The sequence below is a fragment of the Miniopterus schreibersii genome (assembly GCF_964146895.1).
Source record: "Miniopterus schreibersii genome assembly, chromosome: 7".
Classification (NCBI taxonomy): Eukaryota; Metazoa; Chordata; class Mammalia; order Chiroptera; family Miniopteridae; genus Miniopterus; species Miniopterus schreibersii.
In genome coordinates, this window is record NC_138108.1 from 11,952,449 (window position 1) to 11,979,075 (window position 26,627).

Genomic DNA, 26,627 nt, shown 5'->3' on the forward strand with positions numbered 1-26,627 from the left:
CTCCTGCTGTCCTTTGGCATTATCCCTTTCCCCTGCCTCCCATTCCTCCCAACAGTTCATGCAGCTATTGGCCTGCTAGAGGGGATGTTATGCCCAGACCAACTTTTTATTGAGCTTATGCAGCTAACAGACTTGTAAACACTGCCAACTGACAAAGTTTTGCTGAATATTACAGCTTGTGTCCACTAAATACACCTCTCTCTCTGAGATTTAAAAACAAACAAACACCAAAGTAAACAAATACTGAGAGAGGGAATGAAGAGACACATCTTGAGTCTTCCAGGAAGGCAAAACAACAACAACAACAAAAACGCCACATGGCTTGGTCCCAGGAGTTCACCATGCCTATAGTGCTGCTGCTATCACCATTGTCTCCTCTCCCTGCCAGTGGCAAGGTAGAGGTGGGGGAGAAGGGTGGTCTTGGGCATGCTGCAAATACAGCATTTGCTGGTGTTGACACGCTCCTGGGGCTGTGGTGGCAGACTGCTGTGTCAGGAGCCCATTTTCTGGGAGTAGCAGAGGGAGCCCAGGTCATCAAGGCAGCCTGAAGATGGTAGCTCATACACCTCAGCTGGGGTACCTTCCCCCTTTTCTCCAGTGCAGTTCAGCATTGAGGTTGTCTATTCCCGGTCGGCAATAAAACCTGAGCTGTTTTCCTCGAAGGTTCCTCCTCCCTTCCCCAACTTGTGGGTGTAGTAGGAGGAGATAGGAGAGGATCACTGAGGGGGCAGGGGGATACCCCGGGGATCGGTGACCTGGCCCTCTTGCAGGTTCTTCACCAGTTGTGCAAGCCAGCGTTTCGTGGTGGTGTCATCCTTTAGCACCTGGGCAAAGGTTGTGTCCTTCAGCTGGTCAGGGAGGCACTGCCTGAGTGCTTCACGTGCCCTACATCAGAAACAAACAAACCAACCAAGGAGACCAACAAATAAACCCACATTTGGGGGACAGGGAAGAGCCCATTAGACAGAAATATATAGAATCCTGGGAATCTATGGCTAAGAAGCCAATAAAATTCTTAAAGGCTTATATGAGGCACAGGCTCAGAGATTTCTAGGATCTGTAGCCTGCACACATTTTCACAATGATGCTCCAGTACAGAATTTCATGACAAAGGAAAATGGAATAAAATGGTACAATAGTTTACTTCAATTCAAACTGCTTTCTGATTTATTACAGTAAATATGGTCAATATACTCATATCAGAAATATATGGTTTATAGTAAGTGAAACATTTCCAAAGTCAGTACATTAACAGGGCATATGACCTGACTCATAGTATGATAATATACTTTAATCCTAAACTAATATAAATTTGTGTCCTTCCAAAAACTGCTTCAGTTTCATAGTTAAAACCCTTAATAAGAGGTGAGGGGAAAACACAACAAAAATATGGTAGCAAAACTATCAGATGAACTTTTAAATGTTTTATTTTTTTTAAAAGCTGATCAACAGAAAGTCAAATCTGAACACCTCAAAAGATGACTGTTAACTACAGGGGTGGGCAAAAGTAGGTTAAATTACCAACCACCATTATCTAAAAGATAAATCGTAAGTAAGGATACAAATAATAATAGTAAGACAAATAATACAATAATTAATAGTAATACAAGAATAAACACTATTTCACATACTCACAACCGTAAATCTACTTTTGCCCACCCCTGTATAGGCAGTTTTAAGCAGTTATGAATCTGTACAAGTAGAATTTCAAATCAACGTATTTTCAAACTTTGGTGAAAATAGGAACCACTAAGGAACAGGACAAAATGGTCGAAGAAATGCTAGGGCTTGAATAACCTCAGTGGCAGGAGTTCAATTTAAATCAAGTTATTTCCATTCCTGGGAACACAGAAATCACTCCATTATGTGGTTTAGCAAAATCTGAGCAAGTGGCTTTCAGCATGAATTATGGATTTACAAGGCAAAAGGTCAAACAGTTCTAAAATGCATTATACCTACAATATATGGTTTCTGGCAGAAAGATTATAAACATAGGGAGATAAAATAATTAGCTCAAGGACTTTACAGGAATCAAGGAGAGAACTGAAAATACATCAAGAGCTCTCCTGGCTCTGTTCCTTTCTTAAGAGATCTCTGAAAATATTCTTCTTTTTCTGACCACCTAGAGTAGCAATAGAAAGCTCAAATCACAGGAGTAATGTATCCTAAGGTTCCCTGGGAACTATCTGAACTCCATGGAATTTTAGAGTAGGGTACAGAGTTATAGTGGGAAAATAAAATTCTAATGGATTTTAAAAATTCAGGACTTCAGACTTTAAAAGGAATTAATCAAGTTCTGCCTCAGATAAACTAAATATAGTTATATCCCTTCCCTGTCCGAAAGATATAGAAGCTATGCCATGGGATGAAGCAACCATTCACCAGAGTATTTCCCCAAAGTCCTAGAAATCCTGTAAATTTTTACCTGGGATTATCTGAGAGTCGAAGGTAACATCTCACTACATGCTTCAGCAGACGGGCGGAAGGCTCTTTGGATAGCTGCAGGACCATCTTACCCTGTTTCCCCAAAAAATGGGGTGGAGTAGGAAAAAAAACCGCAAAACACAAAATAATCCTAGTTGACGTAAGAGATCAAATATTGCAAGAATCATTATACAAGGTTCAGGGTTGTTATTTCTAGTTGGAAGACTGAAGTTGCTTAGTGTCAGCTGTAAAGGGACTAAGCAGTATGGTCAGAAGTAGTTGCAAAAAGGGTAGATAAAAGAACTCACCAAGATCATGGCAACATGGGAGAAACGCTCATATGTCTGACATATATAAGCCAAACCGGTGTCATCTAAGAGGATCTTCTGAAGGATGAATGTGGCAACCTAAGTAAAAAAAAATTAAGGAGTCCAAAACATTACTCAGACTTGTCTTCCAACAGTCTGTTCATCTCCCAGGAATAACATGAATCAGAAAATGAAGCAGAGACCCTTGCATTACATACATCTTACTTGACGAGTTATACATAGTACAAAAAAAATTAATAAATATTACCACACTGAACATTTACTATCTGCCAGAATTTTTCCTAAAGGCATAAAATATGCCGTATTTTCACTATATACCTATGAGGTAGGTACCATTGTTATTCTCATTTTACATATGTAAAAGAATAGGCTCTGAATAATTATCAGATTCTTAAAAAAGTAGAAACTTTCTCAGTTATTGAATACCTACTATGTATCAGGTATAACTGATAATCAATACCTTGCCAGGTTAAGGTCCCAAGTGACAAAGCTATTAAGTTGCAGAATTGAGATCCAGAACTAGTTTGAATACACAGCCTCTTCGCTTTTCCACGGCCCAAGACAATTTTAGAGATTCAGCTATGCCTCATTTTTTCCAAATGAGGTAAGGCTTTTCCTATTCTAAAAAGACCTTTAAGAAATAAGATTTTTAAGCCTCCCTCCAAAAATTATTCCAATAGTAAAGAATATCCTCAACTTAAGCTCATTAACTCTTACATAGAAAAAATTTTAAAAATACTAGCTTAATTCAAGTCAAACAGTTATTACAATGATTCTCTTCTTTGGCTGCTCATCAGAACCAAATGTGGGAATTAATTTTATTATTTTACTGGGGTATAACATTGTGGTTAGCTAACAATGGCCCCCAAAGATACTCAGGTCTAATCACCAAACCCTCTGAATGCTACCTAATATGGCAAAAGGGACTTTACAGATGTGATTAAGTTAAGGATCTTGGGGGGAGGTGTGTGTGTGTGTATGTGTATTAATCATCCTGGAAATATCCAGGTATGGTCTTTTTAAATTTTTTTTTAATGTTTTTATAGATTTGAGAGAGGAAGGGAGGGGGATAGAGAGATGGAAACATGGAGGAGAGAGAAACATTGATCGGCTGCCTCCCACACACCCACTACTAGGGACGGAGCCGGCAACCCAGGCATGTGCCCTGACCGGGAATCAAACCAGCAACCTTTCAGTGCACAGGATGATGTCCAACCAACTGAGCCACAAAGGCCAGGGCAACACAAGTGTTCTAATAAGAGGGAGAGAGAGGGAAATTCGACCGCAGAGAAGGTAACATGACAGAAGTAGAGAGAGATTTTAACATGCTATACTGTTGGCTTTGAAGATGGAGAAGGGGAACGTGAGTCAAGGATTGCAATTCTAGAATTTGGAAAAGGTAAGGAAAGGTCTCTCCCCTAGAGCCTCCAGAAAGAACGCTGGCCTGCTGACACCCTGACTTTTGTTTGGTGAAACTGATTTACGATTTCTGGCTTCCAGAATTATCAAGAATAAATTTGTGTTGTTTTAGCCACCAAGCTTGTAGCAATTTGTTATAGCAGCAATAGCAAACCAATAAAAACATATATACAATAAAAAGTGTAAAGTGTACAAAGTGCACTAATCTTAAGTGTATCTTGAATTTTTACCTATGTACACATTTATGAACCAGATTAAATTTAGAACATTTCCAGCACCCCAGCAGATTTGCTGTGCCTTTTCCCAGTCAATATCCTTCCCTGAGAGGTAACCACTATTCTGACTAATCTCCATTATTGGTTTTGTTGAATTTCACATAAATGGAATCATATAGTATGAACTCACATGTATCTGACTTCTTTTGCTCAACAAAATGCCTATAAATAATCTATGTTGCATATATCAGCAGTTAATTCTTTCTAATTATTGTACAGTTTATTTTGTGACTATACTACAATTTATCCTTCATGAGTAAAACTGCTATAAACATTCTTGTACATGTGTTGATGTACATGAGAGCTCATTTCTCTTGGGTATATTCCTAAGAGTGGGACTGCTGGGTCATGGAATAGGCTTATGTTTATAGTGGATACTGCCAAGCAGCTTTCCAAAATAGTTATCCTATCCACCATAAAGAAGTAGCTCAAGAGCCAACATAATGTAGAATCTAATTAAGTTAAAAGCACATACTGTTTTAGAAAGTTCACTTCCAGATTCCATAATGCGCAAACACAAAGGGATAATTTCTGTTGTCAATAAAAAGTTGATTACTTCCTGCTCATCTGTTTTCACCAGAGCTCCTAAAGAAAATAGGAACAAACAAAAGTTGTTAGGGTTTCCAATTAAAATTAACTTTGTATTGTTCATCCAGCTAGTTGTGAAACTTAAATAACACAGAACACAAACTGTGGTTCATATGTCAGAGAATCAAGAGTTGTATTCATGTTAAAAAAGGAGGGGAGGGGAGGGGAGGGGAGGGGAGGGGAGGGGAGGGGAGGGGAGGGGAGGGGAGGGGAGGGGAGGGGAGGGGAGGGGAGGGGAGGGGAGGGGAGGGGAGGGGAGGGGAGGGGAGGGGAGGGGAGGGGAGGGGAGGGGAGGGGGAAAAGAAAAGAAAAGAAAAGAAAAGAAAAGAAAAGAAAAGAAAAGAAAAGAAAAGAAGAAAAGAGAAAAGAAAGAAAAGAAAAGAAAAGAAAAGAAAAGAAAAGAAAAGAAAAGAAAAGAAAAAAGAAAAGAAAAAAGAAAAGAAAAGAAAAGAAAAGAAAAGAAAAGAAAAAAAGAAAATGGCGGGGAGGAGAAAGTCAGCACTAAAAGATCAGGAACCAAGTTTGGTCCATCACAGAGTTGGCAGCAGTTCAGTCATCTACATCATTTTTTTTTATCACTTTAGGTAGACAGTCATATGATAATATCATCATCTAGTCTCCATTTATTTTAGATAACAGAAGAATTCTATATCAGTATTAAAGCAAATTCCAAGATAGCAAAGAAATGGTGTCAGCCTAAATCCTACTTCACCAATGCACATAAATAAACATTACTTTCTGATTATTAACTGCCCCCCTTTCCTCAAAGAGAACAAACATTGTCTGAATATCCAAACAAGAAACACACACACACACACACACACACCTGGATTCTAATCCTGGTTCCACAACAGTTTACTTAAGTTTGATAAAGTTACCTTCCCTTTGTAGGCCTGTTTACCTATAAAATAATAGTTGAAACAAATGATTTCTAAAATTCATCCCAATTCTATTATTCTGTTGGTCTCTAAACTGACACCACTGACCAGGTGACTGACACATTTCATTGGTATTATCTCCATTCTGTATACAGGGAAGCAGAACCCCATGAAACAAATGACTGTTCCCTAAGCTGCCCAATACATCACTAAGCCTTTATATGAAAGGGCTTGGTTAATTGGACCTATAATAACTAAAAACAATCACCTTAGGAAAGAGTAAGGAATCTGTGTTACCTAAAACTAGTAATCTACAGATGCTACATCTATACACCCCATAGCAAACAGCACATACCATAATTTATTAATATGGCCTAGAGTAGATATCAAATTACTATTTCATTTAGATTTTACATGTAGGTCTAAAATCTACTTCGAGTTAATTTTTGTAGAGTACACAGTATGGATCATGGGTCACTGTTTTGAATATGGATATCCAGTTGTTCTAGCACTATTTATTGAAAAGACTATCCTTTCTCCACTAAATTGTCTGCACATTTGTCAAAAATCAATTGACCATATCTGTGTGGGTTTATTTCTGGACTCTCCATTCTGTTTCATTCATCTACAAGTCTATCCAATTCCACACTGTCTTGACTACTACAGTTTTCCAGTAGGTCTGGAAATCAGGTAGTGTATGCCTTCCAACTTTGTCCTTTAAAAAAAAAGTTAGGATATTCTAGTTCATTTGCTTTCCATATCAATTTTAGGTTGAGCTTGTTTTCTATTTAAAAAATCCTGCTGGTTTTTTTTTTTTTTTGAATTGCTCTAAATCTATAGATCACTTCAGGGAGAATTGGCATCTCAGCAATATTGAATCACTGACATACTAATCAATGAACACGGTATATCTCTGCATTTATTTAGGCCTTCTTTCATTACTTTCATCATTGTTTCAGTTTTTAGCTACACAGTTTGCACATATTTTGTAAGATTTACACCCAAGTTTTTCACATGTTTTGGTGCCATTATACATGGTAGGTTTCAAGTCCTAGTCACTTTTTTGGGCAGATTCTGCAAGATTTTTATATGTAGTTAATCATGTTATCTGTGAAGACAGTCTTATTTTTTTCTAATTTGTAAGCCCTTTACTTTTTTCTCATGCCTTATTGTGCCAGCTAGGTTACCCAGGACAATACTGAACAGGAATGTTAACAATGAACATCCTTGCCTTACTCTCGATCTTTGGGGACAACAATCAGTTTATCACATTAACTATGATCTTAACTGTAGGTTTTTGTTTTTATTTTTTGTACTTTATCAGATTAAGGAAGCTCCCCTTTATTCCTACTTTGCTGGAGTTTTTACCATAAGTGAATGCTGAATTCTACCAAAGGCTTTAAAAAAACACACTACAGATATGATCATTATTTTTGTTTATTAGTCTCCTGATATAGTTAATCATACTGACTGATTTTTGAAAGGTGAGCCGGCATGCATTCCCAGGATAAACCTTACTTGGTCATGATAATCCTTTTTATATACTGTTAGATTCAATTTGTTAGCATTTTGTTGAGAATTTCTGCATCTATGTTCATAAGGGATACCAGCCTATAGCTTTTTTTTCTAATAATGTCTTTTTCTGGGTTTATTATAATAATGCTGGCCTCGCCAAGAGTTAAGAAGCCTCCTCTCTGTGTTCTGGAAGAGTTTTGTAGAATTGGTATTATTTCTTCTTTAAATTTTTGATAGAATTCACTAGTGAAACCACCTGGGCCTGGAGTTTTCTACGTTGGAAGGTTTTTAACTACAAAAATAATGTAATAGATATAAGACTATTTAGTTTATATTTCTTGAGTGTGCTTTAGCAGGCTCAATCTTTCAAAGATTCTGTCTATTTCATCCAAGTTGTCAAATTTATGGGTATAAAGTTATTAGCAGTATTGCCTTATTATCCTTTTAGTGTCTGCAGTCTGTTATAACATACCTCCTTTCATTCTTGATATTTATAAACTGTCTTCTCTTTTTCCCTCACTCTCTCTCATTAGGGGTTTATTAATTTTATTGAAAATTTTTAAATAAAAAATTGGGGCGTAGCTGAAATGGGTAAAGATGGTGAAAAGGTACAACTTTCCAGTTATTAGATAGATAAGTCTTGTGGATGTATTATAGAGCATGGTGACTGTAGTAACAATACTGATTTGTGTATCTGAAAGTTAAGATAACAGTCCTCAAAAAACCTCATAAATATATTGTAACTATGTGTGGTGATGGATGTTAACTAAACTTACTGTGGTAATCAATTTGCAATATATACATATATCATATTGTACACCTAAAATTAATACAATGTTATATGTAAATTACATTTCGATTTTTTTAAAAATCAGCCTTTGGTTTCCTTGATTTTACTTATTGTTTTTCTGTTCTTCACTGATGTCTGTTCTTTATTATTTCCTTCCTTCTGTTTGCTTTGGTTTAATTTGCTCCTTTTTTTTAAAAGTATATATTGTTTATTAGACTGAAAAAATGACCACTAATAACCATGCCTTTGGGCTTAATCCTGAGTTCAGAATATTAACAATAATTTGCATACAACAAAGTTTCCGAAACACAGCAGATGAATTATTTTACATACACATTTTAAACATACTACGTATTTATGACTCAGAAGTAACCTTGAACATTTTTAAACAACACAAATATACAAAAGGTACAACTGGAAATAATACTGGCAAAGTGCCCTGTATTTTTATCCTAGAGACACACCATAGAAATCTCAGGTTAAGAAAACTTTGAAAAATGTTTTGTATATTAAGAATGTGTTTTTTGGGAATGGTGAAAATAACAGCTTTTCCTTTGGCTTAAGATAGTCAGCAGTTTGAAGTTATTAAACTTAGAAGACAGCAGCCCCCTAAAGGAGTCAGAATTCTGAGAAAGGAACCCAGCACGGGAGTACACTTTTGTTTCTTCACTCCCTTCACAACGTTCACTTTAAGTTCCTGCTGTGAAATAGCTGCTGGGGTCAATTGTTTCAGATGGGTAAACGTTTGATGGTGTGAGTGACTTTCATCTTAACTGCAATGAATGACAATTTGTGAAATGCGTGTTCATTTTAAAACATAAATGTCTGTATCCCAACAGATGAAGCAGCAGGCACTGTTGGGAGACTAGGGTAAAACATCTGCTCCCCACCAGTCTGTGAGCCCTATAAGCAGGAAACATGAAGGGTGTCAAGCAGCCTGGAGTTCTGCTGTCAGTGGCATCCTGGAGTTGATTGTAGCCACCTTTCTATCATGAATTATAATCATAGCTGTACTCTTTTTCTTGGCATTATAATCTCACTGGAGGCTTTTCATTAAAGCCTTATACCTATAAATACCTTTGGGGCACAACATATTGTCCTCCAGGTGTGGGGGTGGAAAGTTGCAGGCAGGTAGCAAGAAGAGTGCAGACACTTTCCTTTGTTTCTCAGGAACCTAGGCTTGCCCAACATAAAACTGTAGCTGAACCCAACCCTGTGTCTGCAGGGAAACTTCGCCCATGGATCACACACCACCTGATACCAGAGGCCTCCTGTAGTGATGCCACTGTTTCCATCTCCCCAGTCCTGGTTGCAATACCGCTGCAGAAGGCAAACACAGCATCTGGGGTGGAAGTTCCGAAAATACTGTCCATAGCCTCAAGGAGAGCAGTACCCCTTCGAGAGCAGGCACCTTCTCCTCAAGGGGAGCAGTCATTTCAGGAAGATCAAATCTTTCCAGAGTCATTTTCCCCTTTTCATCTTCAATTTTCTCTGTGATTTTGTCAAGATCTTGGCCTCCTTTGCTGTGACAGGAATATCCTTTTGATTAGGGTAAGCATATTCACATAGCCTCTTATATGCTTCCAATTTCAAGCCTTTGGTGCTCAGCTTTAATTGTTGGCGCCAAGCCCTCACAGTATCTCAGTGAAGCAGGTTAAGTAGTGGCAATTTAATGGGCAATGGAGGAATTAGCCTCTTCTTTTGAAGGCTTACTCTTTTACTGTCTTGTATCATCTTTTGTGAACAGGAAGCTTTGTCATCTTTAACAGATCACTTCCGTTTAGTCTTCCCTGAGGTTCTATGTATACTTGGTTCACCAGCAGCATGATGTTCCTCCTTAGCTTCTACTGGTTGAAATTTGCAAGCCACCCCCCCCAACTTCTTTGTGGAGTTCCACTTCTTGCCTTTTGCATTCGCCATACTCAGTAAAGAAGTTGAGGTTGATAAAAGGAAAATCGTCTTACTTCTCTTGCTCCTTTTTCTTGTTTCTTAAATTGAAAGCTTAAGATATTTGATTAAAGACCTCTCTTCTTCTCTAATATTAATATTTAATGCTACAAATTCCCTTCTAAGCTCTGCTTCACTTGCATTGTACAAATTTTGATATGCTATTTTTAATTTTTATTCATTTTCAAGTGTTTTCTAATTTCTCTTATGTATCATTTCATTTATATTCAAACTTGTCTGATAACTCTTGAACTATAAGAAAGAAAAAATAATAATAATCTACGTCCAAATATTCACCTCCTGCTTGTTTTCTCAACTGACTTAGAGAAACTGAGTTTCAGAAAACATATGCAAGGGGGAACAACTGGCTTAATAATGTCCAACTATTTTATTCATCTTCCACAGTTAACTTAACCTACAATCTCATAAATGTACCATCCAACATCAATGGTAAAAAACACAGCAGAAATAGAATGATTTGAATCAGAATGAAGGATATAAATGTTTTCTTTTGGCTGAAATAATGTTTTAAATCCTACATGAAAAATTTGTATAGCTTAAAAGCAGAAAAGGATATATTAGAAAAAAGTTACAAATTAGAATACTACTTGGGAGGAGATGTAAAAACCAGTAACATTCATTTGGAGTATATGAATAGTGACTCCTTAAAAGTAGAATAAAATGTCCCAGAAATATGTCTTAGAGATAACAAACTTTTAAATTATTCTTCCTGATTCATGGTTTATAACCATAGGCATGTGAAGACAGGTCGAACATAAAAATAATAACCTAACAAAACAATGTTTGTATGATCAATGTTCTTGTTTGGTCAGTATGTAAGCAAAAACTATAAGACACTGAAAACAGGAAGAGTAACTGGGAAAGAAATCTTGAATGTGTTTACATTTCACAAATCCAAAAGCAGTTCTTTACTACCAAGGAGGCCGTGGTCTGAAATAGCTGATACATATATATTATTTTTTTGGGTAAAATGTATTTTATACACATTTCCCATAGTAAATTTATATGGAAACATTAACTTGAGCATGCAAAAATTTAACTAGGTAAAACAGAAGATAAACGCTTGGAGTTGAGGGGCAACAGTTTAGAAGTGAGAAAGACAAAACAAAACAAAAAAACAAACTCAAATTCTTATTCCTAGAATTATACTCTATTTGTTGACTGAAGTTCTTTACTCTCCCTAATTCCAGTAAACATTTCTACATATATACTGAATTTAATCCCAAATGTTGGGCCTTATTAACAATACTCAGAATGGTACTTGATAAGAGCCACCATGTTCTGATACTCATTACTGAAAATAGACTCAATCTCAAAGACAAAATCAATTAGTAAACAAAAGCTAGAAAATGCCAGACAAAACATTCAAGTTAAGAGCACTAGTATAAATTAGGACTTCAGGCTTGCAAAACAACCCTAATGACTCACCAATAACTCCAAGACTGGTTAGCCGAAGATATTCAAAGGGACGCGTTTTGCTGACAGTGTGCAAAAAGGGGTACAAAAAAAGTGGGATGTGTGCTGCAAGAAATGCTGACCTGGAAGAAAAAAATAATCATTCAGAGCCCAGAATTAATTTCTAAGGATTCTAAACATTCAAATTCCCAGATGGTTAATTCTATAAGGCCTATAACATTGACTGACCCAGAAATCTTTAGGAAAGATTGTTATTGGTCATTAGAATAGACCAGTGGTTCTCAGCTGGGGTGATTTTGTCCCTCCCATCCCGGCAACCCCAGGGGACATGTGGCAACATCTGAAGATATTTTTGGTTGTTACAAATGAGGTGGTGCTGTTGGCATCCAGTAGACAGAGGCCAGGGATGCTGTTAAACATCCTACAATACACAGGACAGCCCCCTCCAACCCCCCTTTTCCCACTACAAAGACTTATCCAGCTCAAAACACCAATGGTGGCAAGATTTAAAAACCCTAGTCTAGGCCAATGATTAAGAGAATACATGATTTTCCCTCTTATCAGCACCAAGTACCTTAAAAACTAAAAATATCTAACTGTAGATTTAAAAAAAAATAGGCCACCCAGCTGGCATGGCTCAGAGGTTGAACACTGACCTATGAACCAGGAGATCAAGGTTCGATTCCCGGTCAGAGCACATGCCCGGGTTGAGGCTTGATCCCCAGTAGGGGGCATGCAGGAGGCAGTCAATCAATGATTCTAATTATTTATGTTTCTATCTCTCTCTTCCTCTCCCTTCCTCTCTCTGAAATCAATTAAGAAATAATTTTTTAAAAAAGGCCATAAAATGCAATCAAGTGTCCAAGAGATTCTCCTACATGCCTTTTCTCATCTAATTTATGGCTAAATAACAATATTCACAGGTATAGTCAGATAAAACCTTATAAACCAAGACAACAGAGCAGCCATTACCAGGTTTATCTGCTATGCTTAAATGCACACTTTTTTTGTTAGAGTATTTCAGATACACTAAATATTCTAAAGACATTTTAATGTGCAACTTAGTCAGGCAACTAATATAGAATCAATCTATTACTTTATATTATTTATAGTTAAATCTTGTAGGAGAGCTAAAACCCCAAATTTTTAACACTCAAAGTACTCTTGCGTTTTTCTTAAGTGCTTAAAAATAATTTTCTTAGTAACTTCTCTAAAGCTCTGGAAGGTCAGTGCCATCCTAGCACTCAGATTTTATAAGGAAACTTGACAGAAAGGAAACACTTTAAAGATGACTATTAAGTATCTTAGGGCCATAAAAGTCACAAAGTGGATTCCTAAATAGGATTTCCCTTTTGACTTGAATGCCAATTCTCATCTTTTACAAAGGTTGCCTAGAATACTGTGTTAAGAAAGATTCTGATGCCAAACCTGGGTTTGGTGGCAAAAAGTGCTGGGTTCAAATATTTACTAAGTGCCATGCACTACCTCACACATGGCATTGTGATGCCTACCATGGATTCAAGAGGAAGAAGTGGCTATATGCCTTTCCTGAGATGTGAATACCACTACTTTAAAATTCATTGCTATGAATGGGTAAAAAGTGTATGAGACAATGGAATATTATTCCACCTTAAAAAAGAAGGAAATTCTGATACATGCTACAATATGGATGAACCTTAAGGACATTATGCTAAGTGAAATAAGCCAATCACAAAAAGACACATACTGTATGTATGATTCCACTTATGTGAGGTGCTCAGAGTGGTAAAAATCATAGATACAGAAAGTAGAATGGTGTTGCCAGGGGCTGGGAGAATGGAGAGTTATTATTTAATGGGTATAGAGTTTTAGCTTTAAAAGATGAAGAGTTATGGAGATGGATGGTGGTGATGGTTGAACATTATAAATGTACTAATACTACTGAGCTATACATTTAAAAGTGGTTCAAATGATAAATTTTATGTTATTTGTATTTTACCATGTTAAAAAGTTAATTATAAAAGGACATGTTAAACTATACCATACTGTTATTATACTAAAATACAGTGAATTAGAGACCAGAAATTCTTCAGGAAAAAAACAAAAAGTAAATGTGGATTCTGAAGATCCACACCCACACACATGCACTCTACTGCATGCCCCTCCTGTCATCATTCAGAAAAACTTAAAGATCACATTCAGTACAAACCTCCCCAAACAGACTCATTCAAAACATTTACCTGGTTTCTGGGTGTGATGCCACACATTGCAGTAATGCCAGAGCATTGCAAACTCTGTTAGATTGGTGTGCTGTCAAGGTGGGTGGGTTGATAGATGGATAAATATTTACAATTTCCTAAAAAATGGAAACCAGATAAACAAAGAATAACTTACCATAAAATTAATTCCCATGATATTAAAGCAAAGAACTTAAATATGCTCCTATCCTTTCATCAGAAATATACTTGACTGAAACTATCTGTGACATTTCTACATGTCTCTAGGAAGATTTCTATGGAGGCAACTATAGTCACTGACACTTTCTTTATATCCTGCATCTGTTGAGGCTTTCACTTTTGAGGAACTCTTACATTTATAATCCCTCTTTTTGTCAACACCCTGCTTTAAGTTACAGTGATGAGGTAGCTGGCCAGAAAGTGTCAGTAAATCAATGACAGTGGCCCATAATGGAGTTTGAGTTTGGTTAGGTAACAACTGCAAAAGGAAGAAGATAAGAACATGGGTACATGAGTATATGGGTACATGAATATATGTACTCTCTATCAAAAGGTGATGATTTACTGAATATAATTTCATTTATTTTAATTGTAAAAGTTTTACAAAGAAAATATTCCAATAAGAAAGATTAGATTCTTGGCTACCTGCAGTAGGGATAGAATGTGAACTGACTCAATATATCTGAAAAATTAATCTAAATATTAGGTATTTTGGACAATACTTTAAAGGATGATCATTTCCTAGATTACAGCATATCAATTTATTTCCCACCAATGACCATTCTGGTCAGACATGAATTTCACTTACTCTTTAATGCACAAGTAATCACCTTTAATCCTACAACTGTTATATCTTTAACATTTTCTTTCCCCAACATATGCCTTGCAGTCCCTTAAACCTTACTTTCCACTTTCTTGTCACTATCATGTAGAACTGTCCTGCAGAACTCCTAAGGCTGTGTTTCTCGAAGTGTAGTTCTTCGATCACCTGCATCAGAATCACCTGAGAGCAGGGGAGGTGCCTTTAAAAGTACAGATTCTAATCCCAGACTAAAGAAACCAAATCTCTTGGGTAAGATCCAAGAGTCTGCATTTTAACAAGTACCTTAGGCTTTTCTACAACAGATTCTTGCAAATGCCAATGTTTAACACATTGTATGCGGGAAATGTATTTATACGTTTTACGTTGACTGGTAGTAGAGTATGCGATAAAAACTACCCGCAAACAATGTGTTAAAGACTCATCCTACTAATGTCTTCAAAATCATCTGGGCAAAAGCAGAGTTACAAGTGTGACAAACAGAACTCAACTGAAGCTTATGGATATATACCTACCTGTAAAAGTGCTGCAATAGTACCAAACGAATGCCACAGCATGGGTGCAAGGTCAGGAACAGATTCTCGCTTCTTACTTAGTTCCAGTAAAGCATTTTCCCTTGTCTCAGGACTGGACAGCTCATTGATCCACTGATAGATCTTTTCTCTATCCACTTGAGCCAGTGCAGTAGGCACAGGCTTCAAGTTGAAAACAAGAAAGTAAACAAGTGAGTTTCATTAGAGTCAAAATCAAGTCTTATTCTACAGTAGTGCTTTAGAGGGAATATAGTTTTCATGAATACCAAGAGAGCTTTTCTAAATATATACACTTGATATAAACTAAATGAATTAATCAAAATCTAAATTGCACATAGCCCTTAATAATTCCATGTTTAGGAATTATTGGGCTATACTGAAGAAATCCCAGGATATTTACTATTGCACTGTTTTAAAAGCAGAAAACTTGAAATGACAAATATCTATCACTAAGTAACTGGTTAAATATGTATGGGTACACCTTTATATAAAATACTATGTCCTTTAAAAAAAAAAGATACCTTTATATACTAAAAAATCAAAAACAACAAAAAAGGGTGTAGAACAGCATATATGCTTCCATTAAATACACATTCTTACACATTTACATGTAACATTTCTAGAAAGACACATAAGAAACTATTAATAATAGTTACCTCTAAGTTTGAAATCTATATGGGAGACTTACTTCTCATTGTGTACAATAAAATATTTTGCATAAACTTTTCTTTTTTTTTTTTTACCAAGTGCCTATAATAGTTTTTTGGGAAAAAATGTTACACCCACTCCACCCATTGCTGCTCCTTCCCCAGTAAGTCCAGCATCCCCCCTCCATGGAGGAGAAAACCTATGTAATTTGGAAAAGCTGCCCCTTCTAACGATTCTCCCCTTTGAGAATCATTCATTAGTTACTCATGTAGGAACAATAGAAATAGACCTATAGAACATACTTTCCTTATTGTTCTAAAGAATCACAATATTCACCCAAATTGAGGATATCTATAATTCTCTAAACTTGTCAAATAGCCTTATGACCTTAGGTAAGTCGCTTAATTATTCTTATCCGGAAAATAAGATGGTAGACTAGAAAAATGATTACCATTGCTGTTTCCAGCCAGAAAGTCCTAGCAAATTCATGGTGATTTCTATCCTTATGTCCGATATTTTCTCACTTAATTCCCCCCAAATATGAGGAAGAAAAAGTTAGGTAGATAGAAAGAAGGGCTTTACACTTGCAGATGAGATCATTATGCTCAGGGGAATAAACCTGCTCAACTCACACAAGTATGAAGGTGCGTATTTCAGAGCTTCTCACAGCATTTACATGTTCCCACTACATCTTAGTGTGATAGAATGTTGACCCACCCATTGCACAGATGGAAAGATGAGGAACAGACTGAAGTCTTTAGACTTTGAGGTATATTCACATTCACTCTACCTAAGATAAACAATTGCTTCTATAAATGGAAGCTTGGTTATAAGCTTTTAGCTTAACGTTTATCATGTTTCTTGCTTGACAGAATGAACCATAAGGTGTTCTGCTAAGTGAACTGAAACACCATGCAACTTAAGTCTTCTTTAAATGCCTGAGAGCAGCGATTTTCAGCCTTTTTCATCTCATGGCACACGTAAAGCATTACTAAAATTCTGTGGCACACCAAAAAAAAAAATTTTTTTTGCCAATCTGACAAAAAGAGTATATAAACTTGATTCATTTACACCAGATGGCTATTGTTGGGTTAGCTGTTGTCATTTTTTGACAGTCTAAGGGAAAAGAGGTCAGTGCCCCTGGTTAAATGGTCAGGTATTGCATATTTTAAAATTTCTGGCAGCACACCAGTTGAAAATCGCTGCCTTAGAGTAATCTGTTAAAAGCTGTTTTCTGACTCCCATCAATGATACTCCTTAAGCAAACACAGGCTCCTAAAGCAACGATATGATGTGGAAAGAACAGGGTGGTTTCTCTGCTCCCTACAGCAAAAGCAGAATTGTCCAAGCACTCGTCCTTTCTATGCTACTATAGACAGGCCCTCAACTTAAAAAATATTTTTGGAAATGTAATTCCCACCAGAAGATAGGATATGCTTAGAGTATTACATCACCTTAAAAGCTCAGTGGAAACAAGGACTAAAATTTTATCTTTGGATTTCCTGCCCAGTCTCGTGAACAACTCACAACCCAGTAACTAGAGGGCATCACAGATACTGCTCTAGCAATACAGTATCTATCCTGATTGGTCATTGTTCATTCTGGTCAACTCTCCCCAAAGTCCTGTCAGTCACCCAGATACCATCAACTAAAGCCAGCCTGTGATTTGTACCCAGTACCTTTGTACCCCATTCAGCCCTGGAGCGCCCTAGGTAAACACCAGGCTGCACTGGTAGCCACCAGTCAGAATGGCTTCTGAACATCACACCCCCACATAAGCTATTTCCAGAGCTGACTTGACTCCCGTGAGAAGATGGTGCCTCTTGAATGGTGCTGGCACTCTGAAGGTCAATGCCTGGTGTCTACTTGGTTCCCTAGAACCATGACCACCTGCTGCCAGCAATACTCCAACTTTTGAGAGTACTTGTGGGAGCTGCAGCCTCCATGAGAATTCGATTCTGAGAGGCAGGGATGTCAGGTGGGTGGTAATATGGCCTTCTCAGCTGTGGTTCTGTAGCCATTCTAGCAATGGGAAGGCAGCTTGATACTAGGAAATATCTGGGGGCAGGGACCCTCCTTTTCATCATCCCTATTGAATTTTGCCAATTTATTAGCAGGTGTTAGTTTAAACCTACTGAATACCTATTTGTTATGGGATGAGTATAATTATTTCTTAAAATATAAAGGGAGCTAACATATATAGTGCTGTTAGGCACTGTCCTAAATAAATATGTATTATCACCACCCTCATTTTATAGATGAGGAAACTGAGAAGCAGTTACTTAAAACTTAAGTGGCAATCCAGGATTTGAATCCAGGTGGTCTGGCAACAGAGTCCATATTTTTTTTTTTTTTTAATTCTTTTTATATCTTTATTGATTTCACAGAGAGGAAAGGAGAGGGAGAGAGAGATGGAAACATCAATGATGAGAGAGTCATTGATCAGCTGCCTCCTGCATGCCCCAGACTGGGGATCGAGCCCGCAACCCAGGCATGTGACCTGACTGGGAATCGAACCCTGATCATCACCTGGATCCTAGGTCAATGCTCAACCACTGAGCCACCCCTGGCGGGGCCAGAGTCCATACTCTTAACTGCTTTGCTAATGCTGTTTCTCACCTGCCTGGAAAATGAGGTCTGATTTAAGATGACTTTCTAAAAAAGTATTTCCTGTGACTGAGACAACAGAGATAGGAAATATATAAAAATCTCAGAACTAAAATTAAAATGTTACTGCTGTTAGTTCAGCAGAATCTGAAGACAATCAGCACCATGAACAATAATATCATTAATGTTCAGAGAAATTCTCTACTTGTTGAGATTACAAGGTACTTAATAACCATCATTTTAATAGCAAAGTAAGTGAAATAATCTGTTAAATTATGGCTCAGATGGGCATTATTTAGCTAATGATAGTGACACTCACACACACCCCTTCTCCATGTATATCAACAATTTTATAACACATGGAAGTTTAGTTATTTTGGAGAAAAGAAAGTATTTTACAATTTTGAGTTATATATTGATGTATATATTAATTCGTATTACCAGACAACTGATAAAATACTTTGGACATCATCCCTGAACAAAACTCCAATGGATAACTCCAGCATCTCACTGTTATCTTTTTTAATTGAGGTGACATTCGTTAATGACATTATATGTTTCAGGTGTACATTATAATATCTGTAAACACTATCAAGCACTCAGCACCGTTAAGTCTAGTTTCCACCTGTCACCATACATTTGACCCTCGCCCTTACCCATTTCACCCTCTCCCCACTCTCTTTCCTTTCTGGTAACCACCAATCTGTTGTCTGTACCTATGAATTTGTTTTTGTTTCATTTTATTTGTATCTTTTTTGTTTTATAGTCCACATGAATAGTCATATGGTTTTTGTCCTTTCCATCTGACTTATTCCACTTCACATAATAACCTCAAGATTCATTCATGTCACAAATGGGAATATTTTATAAATATATTTTTTCAAATATTTTTATTGTTGTTTTTGTTTTGTTTTGTTTTTTTTAGAAAGAGAGAGGAAAGGAAACATTGGTGTGTGAAACACTGGTGGCTGTCTCCTGCATGCCCCGCATCGGGAATCAAGCCCACAACCCAGGCATGACCTGGGAATCGAACTGGCAACCCTTCAGTGCATGGGACGATGCCCAACTGAGCCATGCCAGCCAGGGTAATATTTTATACTTTTAATGGCGTAGTAGTATTCATATATATAGGTGTGCATGTGTGTATGAATATACACACATATATATATATTCTTTATCCATTCTTCTGTCCATGGACACTTAGGTTGTTTCCATATCTAGGCCATTGTAGATAATACTGCAATAAACATAGGGGAACATATCTTTTCAAATTAGTGTCTTCATATTCTTTGGATAAATACCCAGAAGAGGAATTGCTGGATCATATCGTAGTTCAATTGTTAACTTTTTGAGGAATCTCCATACTGTTTTCCATAGTGGCTAAATCAATTTACAAACCCACCAACAGCACACAAGGGTTCCCTTTTCTCCACATCCTCTCCAACACCTGTTATTTCTTATCTTTTAAAGTAGGAGCATTCTAACAGGTGTGACGTGATGCCTCATTGTGGTGTGATTCGCATTTTCCTAATATTAATGATATTGAACATCTATTCATGTGCCTATTGGCCCTCTGTATACGTCTTCGTTGGAACAATATCTATTTAGATTCTCTGCTCATTTTTTAATCAATTGTTTTTGTTGTTGAGTTTTGTGAGTTCTTTATATATGTCTGTTTTCTTCTATGCATTCTATTGTTTCAGATCTTACATTCAAGTCTTTAATCCACTTTGAGTTAATTTTTGTGAGTGGTGTAAAATAGTGGTCTAGTTTCATTCTTTGATCTTGATAGCAAAATCCAAAAATGTATCTTACTCTCCTTCTGAATCCCAAAGATCATTTAGGCACACCTCTCACAAAAATATTAAAACTTGAAAATTGATGTTTTCTTAAAGGGGAGTGGGCAGTGAAAGGGGGGGATGAGGAAAAAGAGGGAATTGTATTGCACTTTTTAAAAAACATGATTTCATTTAATGATCACAACAATGTGGTTATTGTCCTCATTTTACAACTGATGAAACTGAGTAAATGATGGTAAGCAGATTTCCTCCTCTTCCCATTCTCTACTTAAAGATACCTCTAAAGATTCCTAATTCCAGCCCGGCCGGGCGTGGCTCAGCTGTTGAGCGTCGACCTGGGATCCAGGCGATCAGGGTTCGTATTCCCGGTCAGGGCACATGCCCAGGTTATGGGCTCCATCAATGACTCTCTCATCATTGATGTTTCTATCTCTCTCTCTCCTTTCCTCTCTCTGGAATCAATAAAGATATATTTTTTTAAAAAAAGATTCCTAATTCCATTGCTACAATTCTTTTAATTTATAAGTTACTAATTATATTTCTGAGGCTGTGGCTCATACGGAACTCAGTCTAGTAGCACACACTGTCCAGTGGCTGATAAGCAAAATCATCTATAACTTACCTAACTTAAACACATTAACAATGATAGCAGGATACTACCACAAATGCAGAGGTTAACATTTCTTGAATCAAATGAAATCTATGAATCTTTTCCTCAGAAAAATATGCAATTGCAAATTGTTTTGCACATTTGTTTTCCACAAAATTTACACATAACTTCAGGGAATTCACAGACATCTCCCCGACCCATCTATTGACCCACGATTAAAAACCTGTTTATCAAGTTAAAGAATAGGAAAGACCTTGATTTGCAAGTAATTATAGAAGTACATAAGTGGAATGCACATTGGATTAGAAGCCAGACCTGGCTTCAAAATACAGTTTTGCCATTTCTAGAATTGTGTAACCTAGGATAAGTCATTTACTTTTCCACGCCTCAGTTTTATCAATGGTAAAATGAGTAACTATATTAAATAATTACCAAAGTCTCAGTCAGCTATAATTATTTAGTTCTTAGTTATAAGTGAGAGCCTAATCTAAGTGGCTCTTTAAAAATAATAAATATTTTAGTTATAATTTGCATACAATAAAACTTTTCAGTGAGCAATCTATATACCCGAGTCACCATCACCGTAATCAAGATACACACCACTTCAATTACCCACCTCCCATGCAGTTTTCTAGTAGTCCTTTTAATAAGCCCCACCACACCCAGCCCTAGGCAACCAAAAAGCAGAGATATGCTTTCTGCTGCTATAGATTAGGTTTGCCTTTTCTAGAAGCTATTTATAGGAGGTAACATTTATTGAACATACTATGTGCCATGCCAGTCAGTCACTGTGAATCACCTCCCTTTATTCTCAAAATTCTAAAAGGAAATGGGTTCAGTGAGGTTTAACATACTCAAATTCAGAGTGAATGTATGGCAGAATTAGATTTAAAATCTAGTCTACTTCTCTCTAGAATCAGTGAGCCCCACCTGGTTTATAGGATTGAAATCACAAATATCTCTCCGCGTTGAAGAAAATGTTTAAGAACCTGATATAGAACTTTAAGTTTAATATTATATTATGTATAATATAGCTCACTAACAGTTGGATTTGGCTAAACAGTAAGTTCAATTACATATCCAGAAACATAAAGTCATGAGAATCTGATTTGGACTATTATCTTCCTCAATACTGTCTTCCAAGATTACAAACAAGATCTATTGGATATAACTGTGTCATTAGTTATAACTCACTTAATGTCAGTGGTCCTTTCCTTTTAATAGATGTGTTAATAAATGTTTGTATTGTCAACATTTCAGAGGGAATCGCTCTCCTCTTTTCTTTTTAATGATTTGTATATGGAAAATGTCCTTTAAGTAACTTTTTTCTTTCAACAAAGTTTAACACAGGCAAGAGATTTACCAAGTGTCATAAACACAGGTTACTGATATTTGGTTTTCTCTCTGTGAAAGATCTTGACACTTAATGTGAAAAGAAAAAGGATATTTAGAAATTAAAAAAACCCACATTTACCCATAAATAAGAAATGATTTACCTCCTATGATTAAAATTAAAAACTGATGTTGATGGTTTTCTTAAACAGAAAATAGACAAATCTATCAATACAATATTATGTTTAACAGCAAAAATAGCTGCTGGTTTCCTACCAATGAATATGTAACAGTGAATAAACAAAGAATGGAATTAGACTGAAATAGAGATTTTTCCCCCCAAGTCTGGAGATGACTCAACGTTTAGTTTTGAATGTCTACAAAATGATGATATTCCAAAAATACACACTTTTTAATAATGCCAAAGGGAAATAATAAATTAACTTAATTATCCTATCTTTATAAAATACAGGCCAGAATGTTCTTCAAAATAACTTTTTAAAAATGGAAGTGAGCAAGCAAAGAGAAATTAGGCAATCTGCTTAAAACTTCAACAGGAGACATGGAAGGAGACAGTATCTGAATTAGATCCTTCAGAGTGCACAATGTTCTTTTTACCTGACAAAGAGGAGGGTGTCTCCGAATCTAGCACAGCTTCAACAAAAGATATAAAGTAATTAATGATGTTGCCCCTTAGGTGGAAAATGATGGAAAAGCAAGAGTTTACCGATGTGAGAACTGCCAATGGGTATCAGTGAGGAAAATTTTTTTAAATGCATACCCAATGCATCTCCTAAAGGCTTACCTTTGGCTGTTTTAGATCACTAGCATAACATTCATTACAGAAACTCACAGAATTTGAAGGTTTGTAGTTCTACAAATCTGAAGCGACCTGTGAGGTCCATTGCAAAGTGATCTGTTATGGAACTGAGTCCCAGGGCTGAATCTGGGAGCAAGTCATTTCACCAGTAAGTGAACCTAGCCAACCACTGAGTACTTCGGTATTCTTAATCTTTAGATAATCCCATGTGGTATGTGTGTCCTTATTTAATAGATGTGAGACAGAAATTCTTTTCTATGGTAGCAATAATGAAGGTGTTAAGATGTATTCTGTAAAGAATGACACAAGCCCGGCCAGTGTGTCTCAGTGGTTGAGCCTTGACACCCATGAACCAAGTGGTCACTGGGTGGATTCCCGGTCAGGGTACATCCCCAGGTTTCAAGCTCCATCCCCAGTAGAGGGCATGCAAGAGGCAGCCGATTGATGATGTTCCTCTCTCATCAATTTTTCTCTCTATTCCTCTCCTTTCCTCTCTCTAAAAAAATCAATAATCCCATGAGTCTACTAAACTATGCATTTCTAGCACAATAAAATACTACTTGAGTGAAAATTTAAGACACTTCCCAAATTATCTTAAATTCTCCCTCTTATGATGTCCTGCATTCACATGTGACTACATTCTTCTTTGATAGTAATGTCTCCCTAGCTGAGTGATGATTTACCTGTTTTTTTAAAAAGAGATACATAAAGGTACACAAAAATACAAATTTTCATCATTAGGCACAAAGTAAGCATTTTCTCAAGCGGCTTAGATTATTGCAGGCGCTCTTGCAAGTATTATACTAGTGAGTGACAAACACCATTACTGTCCCTTGACCCAGATCAGAATAATACAGGCAGTTTAGTCTAATACAAGGCACAAAGGATTGGGAAAGAGGCCACTCAACTTTTTTATGCTTCAATCTCCTCACTAACCAAATATTCTAGTGAATGAGTGGTACAAAGGAACTGGTCAGAGCTTTTGTGTGGTCCAAACAAAGTAACAGGTGAAAGTGTACCTAAAAGTTCAAATTTTATAAATGTAAGGTATTGTAAATTTAATTGGATAAACATGAATTCAGTACTTCTTATAAGTAACGAAACACAGTTTTACTGGCTGTTCAAAAGAAGCATTACGGAGCAAATAAAAATAAAAGGAACTGAATAGGTATAGAGTTTGGGGAGGCACAGGGAAAAGAGCAGCTTGGTATCAAAGTGTGGAGAAGACACAATCAGATTTTGAGAGATGGACAGACAATAATCCTGTGTTTAACCTGCTCCTCTCCTAGCAGCAGCAACCTCATCTTGACTTGCTTCTTCCAAATTATAATTTGGGAGAAGAAAAAAGCTGGGAAACTGCAAACACCAACTGAGACATATAAAAGGTACCTCTACACTTTGAATAGTCGCGAACACTTAGAAACATGGTGACAGGACGCAGAGATGCCACTGGCTCTGGAAATGACAGTTTTCTATAGCCTAATCATAGTAAGCTTACTTTTTATATTTAAAGTCAGGGCAATTTTTTGGTTTTCTATTTGGTACTTAAGTCATTTTGCCTAATAATGCAGTCTCAGTATGTTACCCTCTCCTAAGTCGCTTCTCCTTGGTGAAACAGAAAAAGTGGGCTGGGCATTTAGAAGAGTGTGCTCAAATCATATGGTCCCGTTTTCCCATTAGCCACCTCCGTCATCTATACTCATTCAGCAAAGTATTTGAGTCCTTACTTTGTGCCAGGAACAGGGGTAACCATGTAAACACGACACGTGATACTTGTCTGTCCTCAAGAGGGAGACAACAAACAAGTGAATGAATACAAAAATTACAAATTGGAGTCAATGCTGTAAAGGGTACTTTAACAGAGACAAGTTGGGGGTTACATAACTACTTGTTTGTTTGTTTTTTTTGGCAAGGGCAGGGATCACTCAGGCAGAAATGGATAGTTTGAGCTTTGTGTTTAATAAGATATTTATCTGTAAAGCCCTGACAACTAAAATGAGATTGCTTTTGCTCTACTCTCCTTAACTGGTACCCTTTACCCTTTAGTCAGAGCTATTTAAAGAAAAAATAAATAGGAACGAGATCATTCCAGAGAGGAATTCTGCCTGTCAACATTCTTCAAATGCAGGCCAGTGCTCCTGTTCACCTATGCCCAGATGAATCTAAGAATCCCATCTGTGTGTTCAAGGTGATACATACTTGGCAAACCAAGATGTGTTACAGAACTACTTTAAAAGGTAAGGGAAGGCCAACTCCAGGGAGATTTAGGCAGAGACCTGAGGGAAGAGAAGCCACTTGTGCCCACATGGTGTGTGTGTGTGTGTGTATGTCTACACACGTAAGGGGCGGGAGTAGGATGAGCATCCAGGAATAGAGATCAGAAAGTGCACCTTGGAGCAGAAAAGTGCACTAGAAGGGATGGTAGAAGGGATGCAACGGTAGCCAGTGTAACTGGAGCCCACTGAGCAAGTGACATAAAATGAGACTGTAAACGTGGGTAAAAACCAGGGAGGGCCTAGTATGTCATGGCAAGGAATCTGGATTTTATCTTAATGCAATGGGAAGCCATAGGATTACTTCAGACGGTAAATTACACGGTCCGTTTTTTATAAAAGACCATGCTGATAAAATGAGATGTGTGGGGTAAGGTTTTAAGGACAGAGAACCATAAATCAGACATAATCCTGGGTCTCAGATTTGCCATCTGTAAAGCATGTGGTTTGAACTAGAAGCCGTTTCCTTCCCGCTGAGATGTGCCTAGGCAGTGAGTTCCGAGAGCCCTGGGCCCTGTCAGATTGCTCACGGAATTCCCCTAATCGCCGTCGATGCCCAGGACGCAACCGGCACCAGTAAACTGTTGGTCAGGCAATGAATGGCCTGTCCCGGCCACGAGAGAGGCGCTCCGGGTGCGGGACCAGGCCCCGGGGCCGCAAAAGGACGCGAAACGCCGCGCTAGAAGCCACGAGAGCCGGCCGACGAGGAAAGTGGGGGCTGGCTCCACCACGGTCAAGTCGCGGCGAGGAGAGGGGCTGGGGCCTCGTGGGTTGAGGGCAGGAGCAGCTGGACTCCAGGTTCGACACAGGAACCTAGGAGGCCGAAACGCAGGGCTAAAGAGGGGTTCTGGGCCCAGGCCGAGCGGCCCAGTCACTCACCGCAGCCGTCGCCAGACTGTGCATGTTGGGAGCGGCAGCCACTCTACGCCCACCGCCGGACGCGCCCGACCCACGTCCCCACTTCAGCGCCTCTGCCGCCAAAGGTGATGAACCGCCGCTGCCGCCATCGGTCTTCAGCTCGCTCCGCCCCGTCACAGCCCTATGACCTTTCACCCCTGACCCCTCTCACAATTTCTTCCCGCCTCTTAGCCCTCAGTGGAGTTAATCCCAAAGTATGTCCTTTGCCTCTTAAGATTCAAGACCTAAAGGACATCCGCCACTTATTAGTCCCCGTATCCCCCCGCTGATATTCCCCAGAGAGGGACGTGAACTCCGACCCTCCTCCGGAGGCCAGTGAAGGGCGGGAAAAGCCGAGCAATCCAGGGAGGACAAGTAGTGCGCATGCCCCATCGGGCCGACTACGGGGAAACGACGGGAAGTCGAAAGTGAGTGAAGTGGAAAATGCGCATGCGTACTACCGTCAGTAT

At 37.9% G+C, this 26,627-nt stretch overlaps 1 protein-coding gene and 1 pseudogene across 3 annotated transcripts; both read right to left on the reverse strand.

Moving 5' to 3' along the window:
- Nucleotides 1-26,566, reverse strand: CNOT9 (CCR4-NOT transcription complex subunit 9). Of its 2 annotated transcripts, none has more exons than XM_081143185.1 (8): nucleotides 26,140-26,566; nucleotides 15,154-15,333; nucleotides 13,822-13,937; nucleotides 11,615-11,724; nucleotides 4,923-5,032; nucleotides 2,733-2,831; nucleotides 2,426-2,517; nucleotides 1-885 (listed from the first exon to the last, which is right to left on the reverse strand). In XM_081143185.1, the coding sequence occupies exons 1-8, from the start codon at nucleotides 26,161-26,163 to the stop codon at nucleotides 717-719; spliced, it is 900 nt and encodes a 299-aa protein (XP_080999311.1). In that variant the 5' UTR covers nucleotides 26,164-26,566; the 3' UTR covers nucleotides 1-716. The 2 variants fall into 2 exon arrangements, with proteins under 2 accessions (XP_080999311.1, XP_080999312.1); XM_081143186.1 differs by lacking the exon at nucleotides 1-885 and adding an exon at nucleotides 1,948-2,122 and having other exon boundaries at nucleotides 26,140-26,530.
- Nucleotides 9,255-9,988, reverse strand: LOC308559884 (developmental pluripotency-associated protein 4-like; annotated as a pseudogene). Its single transcript has one exon. The product of its transcript is annotated as a developmental pluripotency-associated protein 4-like (transcript).
- Nucleotides 26,567-26,627: the final 61 nt, after the last annotated feature.

Coding starts and splice junctions, on each gene's coding strand:
- CNOT9 (XM_081143185.1), bottom strand. CDS start 26,163: ATGCACAGTCTGGCGACGGCTGCG. Junction 13,938..15,153: donor CTATTGCAGCACTTTTACAG/GTAGGTATATAT, acceptor TCCATTTTTTAG/GAAATTGTAAATATTTATCC. Junction 886..2,425: donor CGACTCTCAGATAATCCCAG/GTAAAAATTTAC, acceptor TTTCTGATGTAG/GGCACGTGAAGCACTCAGGC.